Raw genomic sequence first — 12,289 nt, forward strand, 5'->3', positions numbered from 1 at the left:
TGTCAACGGATTCGACGAACCGTTCAATCGTGTAAACCCCGCTTAAAATGGAGGTTGTGTTGTAAGTCTAGAATGAGAGGCAAGACTGAGTGTCCCTACTTAAAGGAATTAGGTTTCTATTGTTAGGAAAAATACAAATCCCTTTTAAAATTTGGGATTTTTGTTTTTAGAAAATTATTCTTATACTGTACCTGTGGTAGGAACTTTTGTTACTTAGCTTGTCTGTATGAGAAAAATTAACTTTATTAGAATAATTAGAAATTTTTATTTTTTTATACTGTGCTTAGGTTTTATTTAAATTGCTTTCAAGAGGATAGAAATAATTTATGGGTATTAGGTTAATAATAAATTATTTAGATTCTTTATAATTCTGTACAGTATACAGGTTTTATTCAGTTATTTTTAAGATGGTAGAAATAATGCTCTAATGCTATAGTTCTAAATACAATTACTTGATAGGTAGCTTAATCAATATAACTTTATAGTCATTATAGTTATTATGTGAAAAACTGTAGCTATTTTCTATTTTTTCAGGATGCCTTCCCTAGAGGAGAAATATTTCTAGGCTATAAGGATGACAATTATAGTACAAAGGAAGGTGTTCCCAGAGGATGCAAAGAGCATGACTTCGCATTTTCCCTCATCACTCCTGATCGCACATACGTCATGTCGGCCACCACTTGGGATGAGAGAGCGAGATGGATGGCAGCCATTAATGCAGTATTAGAAAGACCACTTAGACCACAAGATAATCAATGTAAGATGTCATTAGCATCTTCTAAAAGGAATTCACGTAATTCTCGCGGTTTTGCATTATCTTCATTGAGATTACCATGACGCTAATCTTCCTTCTTTACCCTATCCCTGGCATGTACAGTACTCTATGATAACTATAACATCTATAGAAGGAATACGTAGGTTAAGAGACATGTTATAAGCGGTGCTTTAGAATATTCTCTGGAATGGATAATGTTTGTTCATTTATTTGCTAATGCATAATGCAATATATCATGAGCTTTGTGTACAGTACACTGTACACAGTAGAGTATATCAAAGTAATTTCCATCTATATATGTTTTCAAAAGTTATCAAATGAAATAGTACAATGACTTATGAATACTAAAACTTAAATCAATATATATGTATATAAGTATTAAAAAGTATAGTGTATACATTTAGTATAGTTCATATTTAGTAATACAAACCATTAGCATACCAGAGCCTTTTTTTTTTTTTTTTTTTCACACATACACACACACACACGCAGGGACATTCTTCTGGACAATATATCATCTTCTTAATTCCTTTTCTTTTCGTTTCTTCTCTCATTTTATTTTGTGATTGATCACTGTTCTGATTACTGCCTGACAGTTACCTGGTGTAATCATCTTATGGTTTCCTTAACTGTATGTCAGTCCTGTTGGGTATTAGTTTTTACAGTATTGCATTACTATGTTTTAATTATTACATTAAACTAGTTTGATTAGGACCACCAAGTCATTTGTTCCTATTTGTATACAAATATTTTGTCTTTAAAAATAGATGACTTCAGCACGAGCTGCAATGGCCACTGAATCTTGAACAATCCCACCCACCTACATGTCACAGACTAGCTATGTTTGACTCTGGCTGCAACCGGTACAGATGTATTATTGCTCCACTCCTTCACTGTTGGATCTTTCTCTTACTTTGGTTTGATATAAGTGGTTTATTTTAGGCGAGTGCTTTTACTTCTGACAGCTGAAGTGCACCGAAAATTAAGTTATGTGGTTATGGTTTATTTGTGAGTCATGTGTCGTGTACCTTTTATGAAGGGCAGACTGTACAAGTCCTCCCCTAACCCCCTTTGAGATAGTCCTTCACGCTCTTCCAATTCGAAAGATGATTAACTTTGATCGGATGGTATCCTTTCCCAGGAGGGAGTTACCTGTAAAGGACCGAGTGTCACCCTTACCTGTGTCTAGTAATGTTCCCCAAGGTGGTGATCCTTTTTTTGTGCTTGTTGTAGTGTGGTACCTGTGCCAGTTTCAGTGAGTGTTCCTAGTGGTCCCCATGTGACAAAAAAACTGTGTAATGGTTTGCCTTCCTACAGAAGAAGCTTTTGTAGCTTTCTCCTCCAAAGGAGTCCTGTTATTATTGATCACCCTGACCATGACTCCTCTGTCGCAGCAAGGAAGAGTTGTTGGCAAAGGGTAGAGGGAGTGAGTCTCTCTCTCTCCTCTCACTCGGACACTTCTTTTTTATAGAAGACGATGACGGAAGAATAGTCACGTTGAAAAGTTTATGGCTAAAAGCTCCTTATGGAGTGACAATGCTCACCTGCTAACTGGTGCCTTCACAGTTAGACCAGGTGAGTATCAGCCAGTGTGACAGTTACCTCTGGGTGCAGGCTCTCGGGGAGAGTGGGATGCATGCTCTTACTTTTCATCTTACTCTCATGACTTCGGAGGATTGTCTTTCACCGTTAGCTCTCCACCCCATACTATACAGAACTAACTCACTCCACTACCTTTGGGGTCAATTACCAAAGCATGAGACTGGTGAACAGCACCTCCATTTTGTTGTTGCAGGTGGACAATCTTACCACATGGATCTCTAGCACTATATGGTCGGCTGTTAGAGATATTGATCACACTAACTCCTCAAGATGATACAAGGTACTCTCTAATCTGTCAGGAATAAAGTTAATGAAAAACCAAACAGAAGAATGAATTTGGAAGGAATGAGATCTGATGGAAATAATGGCTTCATTAATCAACGCTACAATCCAAAATGAGAGAATACTTTTACAAACAGGATGGAGAACTGTTCCCAAAGCATATGGTACTTTAGAGTTGGTTAGCAATCGTGAACCTGAATCATTTACTAGCACTGTACGGTAGGTATGGATGGCATTGATTGCTACTCCTCATGCCACTACAGATCTTTATCACCAACCAGTACCTCTGGGGTTGGTCAGCTGAATGTGAGCCTGGTATTATAGTTCTGTTCTGCTGTTTTCACCAGATGCAGGTGGGCGATCTTCTTGGACTGAACACCAGCACTGTAGGCTGATGGAGGTAAAATACAGTCTACAAAAGCTACCCTCCTCTGGCAGTGATAGACAAATCTTGGTCTGACAGCTGTTTAACTGTATTCAGTCTGAATGAAGGGGAGGAATCTTATGTCCTCCCTTCTTGTTTTCCCCTTTGGTGCCTGGAGAACAGTCTCTTCCTTTTTCCATCGTTGGCACAAAGGTGTACCAAGAAAAAGCTGTCATGACTTTTGAGCACCAGTCCGTGCTTCTCTTGCTCCAGATCATTGAGCCGCGCTCCTCGTGCTTCCAATCATGTGATCACCCTGTACTTGCTTACAACCGACCATGCTTAAGAGGCCTGGGCCATGCTTCTCGTGCTTCTAACCACTGTTTCTTCTAACACCCAGTCACTAGAGAAAGAGAACAGGGTACCACTTTATCTCAGCCAACCCTTAGTTCCAGGGATTGTCTCTTTTAAATGAAATGAGACCAATTGCATCCCAATCCATTGTCTTCCTTCCATTCATACATTCAAATCCATTTTCTCTATTTTAGAAGAACCTGGCCTCTGTCAAGTTTCTTCAGTGTCAGTACACAGTGAGTGGTCCTTTTAGCTTGTGGCTGTTGTGAGACTTTTCAACGATCTACACTGTGTGGAACCTGACCTTCGATGCTTGCAGTTCGAACCTAATAATAAAGCCCTAAATAATGTGATTACTTGGATCTTTGGGTGTGAATACTCACTTCTGTCTTGCCAATCTAGGAAATATTTGCCTTCCCCATTAACTCGACAATTGGCTTCGATGCAGAGGACAGTTCAATTTGACCCTGGCCAACGGGTTTAAACCCTGTAGTACTTGGCAAAGTTATGCAGATTTGTGTTATCTTCAGGAATGGAATTTTCTCCTTTTCTCACCAGATAAACAACTTGCTTGGCTTTTGGCATGGAAATGATGACAGTAACACTTTAGATAGAATCAGTGCTGGGCTCCTTGTTTCTCTTTCTGGAGGATGATGTTAATGCAGCAGTGGAAGGAGAGGCCCATTGGTCGACTCCTTCATCCATTGTGCTTGCCCTCAAGGGGCTTCACTTTTCAATAGCAACTTCTGCCAAGCCATTGAGGGCAGCCATGCCATCTGGCTCAGGTTTGATTAAAACCCTAGCATCATTGAAATTCCAGCAAGGATCACCAGCAGCTTCTTACTCCAGGAGTTGGACTGTGCTCCAGCTACTCTTGCCCCTCCAAGGCTTACTCCAGTAAGGGTGTTAAGAGGAAGAAGGAGGTTTGGTTTGCAATGTGGCGGTATGTCGTCTGTTGTCACTAGTGGGATGCCTTGCTTTGCACGTTCTCTCTCTATTGTCCATCCGAGTCCATTCCAGACTTGCTTTTGACATTCCATGTCTGGATATGTCATCTGGTGTGGAACAATCCTATATTTTTACACTGAAAGTCTTATATGACCATTCTCCAGTTACCTTATTAATAATTCAGCAGATCGTCTAGCTTATGCTGAAGTCATCTATTTTAAAGGAATTAGGTTATAGCCATGAGAAATATAACTTACTTGTAAAATTTACTATTATATTCCACTATATTTCCAACTCATAATTTTTGGCCAAGGGGTTTGGTCTTGAATGAAGGACAGAAATTAGAACAAGAGAAGTTAAAATAGTTGAAAGGGTCTATGGAAAGAAAAAAATATCCAACGGTGGTTAGAAATGTAAAATTAAAAAAAATTGTGCTACCATGTGTATCACTCAGGGCAAACTGTATTCTGTACCTTTTTATGGAGATGTTGTTAGTACTGTTTACAGTATGCCTTGTTGAGTGTAAACTGTGTTAACCTGAAGAGGAAAAATTGAAACTCTGCTAGGTGGTGAAGGTGATGCTTATATTCTCACTTGAACAACATTCCTCTCCTTGCAAGAAGTACAGAATTTTCTATATATATATTTTTTTCTTTTTTTATTGTGATCTGCTCATTTTAAGTGATGATCAGCATTTTTTGCAGCAATGCCTGAGCACAAACTGCATTTTTTCTTTGCATTACTTAACAATACTCTTCTTCCCTTCCTTTTAGTCTGTCTTCTCTTAGCAGTCTTAACTTCGTGAACTCTTACCGAGTTCCCTTTTTTATGTATATTGAAGAAAAAGTCTTTTGTTCGAGCACAACGAAAGTCTACAATATGGAAATGTTGTAATGAAAACTAAGGCTTATTTTTCTATACTTTGCCCCAATTTTTACCATTCATTTATGAATAAATTCTATGGGCCCTTTTGTTTAATATAAAAATGGGAGTCTGTAGTCCTTTCAATCTTTTTCATCAAAATTTTAATGATAGTAATATACTGTACAATATTGTAATTTTATATTTGGTTTCCTTCTGGGATATATGAATAGTTAGCTCTAATGAGGCAGTAGTTTTTTTATAAAAAGCATGAAATTGTTTTGAAAAAATCTCATTAGCATTTATGATTGCATGAGTAGCATGATTTGCTTTTCTGACATTTTTATTTTTGTATGATTTGCTACTAATGCCAGATTGTGATATGGTTTAATTAAAAAAATGATAATGAATAAATATATGACAAAATGAGAGAGCCAGGAAACTTAAAATACTGATGCCTTCTAAACTTTTTAATAGATTTTTCTTATCTGAACATCAGAAATCAATCAAGTATTTTTATTGAGCATTGAATAGCATTAACATATGCAGCATCTTAAGTTTACTACAAAAGAAAGAGGAATTTTTTCCGAGTGTCATCATGCTGTACTGACTGATATTTTACATATGTATATTTTTTCTGTGTCATATATGATAAAGTACAGTATGTTACTTCTTTTATTTTGCACAGAGGGTAAGTGAAATACTGACCAAATTTTACTTTAAATATTTTTTTTTTAATTTATGCAGATTTTCAACTTAATTTAGAATAAAGGTAGAAAATATTTTTAGTCCCAATGTCTGTATGTTTTGTGTGCAAGTTAGAAAAAGGAAAGCAGAATTTTTAAAATAAAATTACTTTCAGTTATACTCGACTGATGTTCATATTGGTTATCCCTCAAACCTGGTTTAATATATATGTCTGCCCTAAATCTAAAAATTTCCTGTCTTCTTTCCTTGTAATAGCCTTGCCTCTTTAGGGAAATATTTTGATCATATGGCAGCATGTGGCAATACATTACAGTACTACCTCATGGGTAAGAACTATCACTTTGTCTTTCAGTCTCAAATCGAAACCAGTTTAACAATCTCTTGACAATAATATTCAGTGGTGAGTAGGGGTCCATATGTATGAATGACAGGGTAAGTCTAGAAATGAATAATTTTATTATTAAAATTCTGTTTATTTCCATGAACCTCCCCTGGCAATCATATTGCGGGCTCCTGCATTGAAATGGAGGTGGAATAGTGAAGGAAAATTAGGACTTCCCACTTTCAATCCAAATTATATACTTGAAATTACCAGAGACTGACCTTTACCTAAAACTAGTTTAATAGTAATTCACTGTAAACTAAATAAAGTTTAATAACTTATACATCCAGGTTTAAAGTGATAAAACTAAACACTTCAGAGGGGCTAAAGCCTAATAATATGAAGGAATTTAAAACTTAGAAATTTCTACGATATATCAACACAACTTGAAAACTATATTTATGCAGTACTATTTTACCTTATCCTAGCTAGGTTAAGTAAAATTTGGAAAACAAATTGCCTGAAATTACACATAAAAATCAGGCTACACATCAGTTTAGTGAGATCTGTTCCGAAAAGACTCCTTAGGTGTGATAAGAATAAAATCTTTGAAAGTGTCAGCCAGGAATTGTTAAAAGAATATGAAATGCTTTGTGAAAATTACCTTGTGTTGTGGAGGCTATATATAAACCACCACATTATCAATCCCATCAAGGAAAAGTAATAGAATAAAGTTTCTGTGCATCAGATACTCCCCCAACCATTGAGCAGCACAATTGTTTCCTACATTTGACAACAAAGTTTGCAAACACTGCAGTAGCCTCCAGAGACCCATTCAAAATAGTTTTATCTAAACAGGTCAAATAATCTAAAATAAGGTTAAGATCTGAATGATTGCAAACTTTTCTGTCTTGAGAGTTGATGTAACTCTCGCATTAGAGTCTGCCAAAGAAAGTTTCAAGTACACTCTCTATTCTATTGCCAGGAAAATACATTTCTTTAGTCATTAAACTTGAAAACCCAGTTATTGAAATCAAACATTTGCCCCGGGCATGTGCCAGAGAATAAAAATCATTATCGCCCAGCAGTTATTTCCTTGAACAATGCTCTCAAGAAACAGAAAAGCAAGAAAAAGACATACCCTATTATTCCATAGAATTTCCTAAAACACAAAATTGTAACCTGGAACGCAGGTCGACTGCATTTGCACCTGTCGGCAAGAGAACTAAAAGACAAAATTATTAGCCTTAACCACACAGTAGATTTTCCATACACTGCCATATGATCCCCATACGACACCAGAGGGGCAGGGCTATTGCAAGGAAGGAAGATAGGAAATTTTTAATTTTAGTGTGGACAATGACATGTAACCAGTTTCATGAGAGAAGCCATATTAACACCAAGGGAGGTTCATAGAAATAAAAACATGCATCGTGCTAACTTTTCAAGGATAAGTTGTCAAACCTTGAAATGTGACTTGGTTATCTTATTAAACTACCTAATAAATGTTGTATAAATAGAATTGATAATTGTTGCCCATCAGTAAAATTATGGGAGCATTAATTTTAAATTTTTTTTGGGATGGATATATTTGATTAATTTTAATAGTCTTGAGTAATAGAAACGTTTGCTACACTTTTTATTTTGATATTCGATAACCTTTAGGTGTCAGATTTGGATATGAGGTGGGTATAATGACCCTATGTGTTAGCTAAAGATAATTTTAAGTTCTCTCAAATGTTGTAATTAGGAAATTAAACGCAGGATCAGTTTAGTTTATTTATGAAGGATGGTTATATCGGTAAGATCTGATTGCCATGATTAGTTAGAAGCTATTGCAGTTCTATCACGTGAATATGGTTATTCTAGGCTTTCTTAAAATGAGAAAAGCAATCTATTTTAGTGTATTATCTTTTCCGTTAAAAATCTCATCTTTTGAAGTTTTCTAGTTATTGTATCCCTCCGATCATTAATACTACTGCATTAGCTTCTTTAACAAATTCTGGAGGTTTTCACATACTGTGATGGAACATGATATACTGATACAGGTGCATTTCATTTAATATTTTGTTCCGTAGAAGTGAGGAGATGTCATCAGCATCAAAATTTTATATTAGCGGAAATAATAATTATAGGTACTGTATTGAAAAAAAATTCTCACTGTGCAGTTTTAAAGTTGGAGTATTTTTTGTGTTGTTATGTGGCAGCCTTTATAGTTTTTGATGGCTTTCTGTGATTTACTAAAGAACACCATGGTGTATTTGTTTTTCAGCAGCGAGAAATTTCTTGCAAAGTTCAATTTAAATTTAATAAATGGTTATGTATGAAGATTGCTTAAAAGGCAGTTTTGGTCTCATTCACTATAATTTACTATTTGCAACACCAATGGAAAATCTTCAAAGACTTTTTTTCACATTTTCTTTCCAAGACAAAATCACATGGGTAGGGCTAAAATTTATCTCATAAACAGCCAAGTGAACAAGAGCTGCACACTACTGTATAAAGTAATGATTAGCATTTTCATAGGTATAAAAACTTTATTTTGACAGTTGTCAGTATTGACACTGCAGCAAATCTTTTATTTTTATACATGTCATCTAAAAATTGACTTGGATACGTTTGATTATGATTCCAGGTGATTGCTCTTGCTTTGGCTCCAAGTAGCCTACGTTTAATATTCTAATATAGCGTAAAGCCCAATTAAATCTTATAAACATACTGCTGATTTTACTTGCTTACACTTGCTCTTAAATCTGTTTTTCTATGGGTTAAAATTTCAGTCTTGCCTTTGAACGGCCACAAGAAGTCTAACCTGCTAAATAGGCTGTTTCACAAGATCCACTAGTAAGGAAGAAATTCAGCTTCTCTTCTCCCATAAGGCCAGAACGTCTGAACAGTGTGTGAAAATCTCCTCGTTTTATTTTTTTATATACAGTACTTGTTGTTTTATTTCTTTTTGAGGTTGGTGCAGTACTTAATTGATGCCTTAGCCTAAAGTATTATTCTAGGAATACTTTACAGAATTATTTTAGATTATAAAATATAGTTTCATATTAATTTTATCATCAGTTAAACTGTTAACTTAGGTTTTTAACATAAAAATCAATCAGAGGGAATAAAATTGTCCTAATGTTGCAGGGTGCTGATTTAAGAATATGTACAGTACTGTAGTTGTTAAATTTAATGCTGTAGAAAAAAAACTTCTGATGGTACAGTATTTGAAAATCTGGTAAATAGGCTATAGTATTTTAACTCTGCTTTAAAACTTTATCATTGCAGTTATTTCCATCTGTGAAACAGATTTGTTAACTTTTAACTTAAAATGGTTTTGATGTAAAGTTTTTCCTTTTAAGTTTTTGGTGAATCAAAGTCTTTCATAACTTGATACTGTAGATTATCAGTTCCTGAGCACAGTACACAACTGCATATGACTTACTCATTTCTTTTACTTTAGTACACAACTGCATATGACAATATTTTTAAATTATTCAAACTTTTAAAGTCAAGTCCTTGACCATATTTTTACTCTCTAATGTGATGTATACAGTAGCAATTAAATTATAAAGAGAATCTCATTCAACAGGTTTTGTATTACAGGTATATTTATTTAAAATTGCTTATTTCATGACAAACTGATTATTTATAATAGTCCATAATTGTGGTCGGCAAATCGTTTGAATACTGCAATCCCTCAGAGTAAGAGAAAGAAGATGATAGTCATCATTGTGTAGTTCCAGATAGATTCTTTGGTCCCCAGTAGGGATTATAGTCAGATTTTGTTCACTTGGAGTCATTTTCAAAAGATAAAGGCCTCTCTTTTTGATAACACATCAATCAAATGTCTTCTTAGGATCGCAAGAATTTAATATTCCTTTGTGATTGCAAATGCTGGTGAAGAAATTATTATAACTCATATTGAGCACCATGCACAGCAGATTGGATTAATCTCTTCAAGGAGGTTTCATAGAAATTTAAGGATTTCCATGGCATCATATGTATAATGAGGAAGAGTATAAGATTACTTCTTTTGTAGATAACTCAAGGTGTAGAAAGGAGCTTTTCAACACCTGTAGGCTACCTACTAAAGAGCTTTTTCATATGAGTGAAGGACAGAGTTGCAAAGATAATTTTTTATTCAAGAGGCATTTAAAGAAGTGTTCCCGAGTAGCTTAATGGCACTTTCCCCTGAAGAATGGCAGCAGATTGGGCAGTGCCAAGGTTTGCTAGGGGGGATACATTGTAATTGTAGACAGCCTTGGCATGAAAAAGTGTACCCAATATGGATAATTGGGCTATTCTGGGCATATGAAGAATTACAATGTATGAATAATTCAACTTCTGTGTTGCTCACTTTTCAGTTTAGTCTCAAAGTTTCACCTTATTTTCTAATGTTCATCTAGACTTGGAGTACTAAAGGTCTTATTCTTCCCTAAAATAATTTGGATGTCCACACCTTAAATCATTCAGTATGATTAGGCAAGGTTTAATTTCACTATAATAAGGGTCCATAGCCACTTATGCATGCAGTTGATGAATCTCCTAAGGAACCTCATGCTTAAGGAGGAAACTCTGCTCCTAGTTTACTCTAGTAATGTTTTGGGAGGCATGAAAGATTTTTTGCTTCAGTAGCTGATTATCAACTAAATGCAAACCTATCTAATCCAAGTCCTCTTTGCAATCAAACCTGTTTTACATTATGTAAAATGAGAGCAGTTATTTGAACTACATTTCATTCCACAGAAGCACCATTGTTGGAAGCTTTTAGGTCTGCCATATTTTTTTATCACATGAGGACCTCTTGTAGCCTGGCTGGTATTCTTTGATACCTTCCAAGAAATCATTTCAATTTTATAACTGAGGTTGTGTTAAGATACATGTGTTTTGTAAATGAGCTTTCCTAATAATGATGGAGAATCAGATGATATCATTTTCTTTACAGTATAGCTATTTTAAATGAGATTGGCTGGGAATGACCAATGAGCAATTTGCCATTTTGTAGCTCTGACCATCCGTTGCATTTAGATCTTCCCGGACTGTACCATACTGTATGCTGTTAATTCTAACAGTCATGCCTTCTCCATCATAAGGCTCAATGCTACCCAGTAATGTATACTGTACTAGAAGTTTTATTTCAGTTGTGGAATGATCTTTCTAATCAGGCAGTTCAATCGGTGGAACTTCAAAAGTTCAAACTTGCAGAGAATGTTTTTTTTTGTTGAACAGGCTGACATAAGTCTCTCTTCATAGTTTATATATGACAGATCTATTTTAATGTTGTTACTGATCTTAGAATATTTCTTATTGATAATTCATTACTTTTCGTGTAGTTTATTTCCCTATTTCTTTTTCTCACTGGGCTATTTTTTTCATGTTGAAGCCCTTGGGCTGATAACATCTGACTTTTCCCACTAGGGTTGTAGCCTAGCTAATAATAAAAATAATAACCAAAAGATGAGTTAACTCTGCTTTCCAGTCCACATCAGTTTTCCAGACTTATCATAGTCAAAGGACACTTCATGAATAGAAAAAAAAATTGTTACTTCCTAACTCACCCAAGTTAATTTTAACCCATGTACACAAATTTTGGTTCCTTGGACATAAAATCAGAGCTATGTTTCAGCTTCTCTGTGAAGCCAGTTATGTATCGACATGTGCATTAAAGGCAGATATAAGTTTCTTGTAAAGTTTACATCCATATCTCAAGAATGCAACATAAGGTGATTAGACCTTTACTTATGAATCTGAAGTTGACTGACTATTTCAATTTCTGGGACTATTTCAATTTCTGGTCAGGTTCCTTATTCATTAGATTCTTCAGTGCATATTTCATGTTTTTTTATTTCTTGACTTTAACTCTACATGATTTTGTCTGTTTTCAGTGTTGCCTCTAGGATTATTCTTTGGTAATGAGAGGCTCTCCCCTTTAGCATTCTGTGTCTCATCACAAGTAGCAGTTAGAATTTGTAATCAATTTTACTTTTTTTCTTTCGAAATTTGAACCTTCTCTATGTGCTAAGAAAAAGGTTTTCTGATTCTTATGTGAATCTTATTTTGGGAGATCCAATAGGTTCCA

At 35.2% G+C, this 12,289-nt stretch overlaps 1 protein-coding gene and 1 long non-coding RNA gene across 5 annotated transcripts in view; one reads left to right on the forward strand and one right to left on the reverse strand.

The window, feature by feature from the left end:
• The window catches only part of LOC137617804 (uncharacterized), a 156,441-nt gene that overhangs the window by 52,278 nt on the left and 91,874 nt on the right, over positions 1 to 12,289 (reverse strand). The gene's annotated exons all lie outside the window — the stretch shown is intronic.
• LOC137618062 (arf-GAP with dual PH domain-containing protein 1-like) overlaps positions 1 to 12,289 on the forward strand; it is a 95,572-nt gene that overhangs the window by 38,457 nt on the left and 44,826 nt on the right. Inside the window, exons 7-8 of one of the 4 annotated variants that reach the window (XR_011039716.1) lie at positions 535 to 757; positions 8,997 to 9,112. Coding sequence is in view for 3 of the 4 variants with exons in the window: in XM_068348029.1 (XP_068204130.1) it covers positions 535 to 837 (303 nt within the window). In the remaining variant the exon portion in view is untranslated. Of the gene's footprint in view, positions 1 to 534; positions 1,159 to 8,996; positions 10,324 to 12,289 lie in introns of those variants that run through there. The other 3 variants (XM_068348031.1, XM_068348030.1, XM_068348029.1) reach the window with 3 other exon arrangements.

Source organism: Palaemon carinicauda, chromosome 24 (assembly GCF_036898095.1).
Source record: "Palaemon carinicauda isolate YSFRI2023 chromosome 24, ASM3689809v2, whole genome shotgun sequence".
NCBI classification, from domain to species: domain Eukaryota; kingdom Metazoa; phylum Arthropoda; class Malacostraca; order Decapoda; family Palaemonidae; genus Palaemon; species Palaemon carinicauda.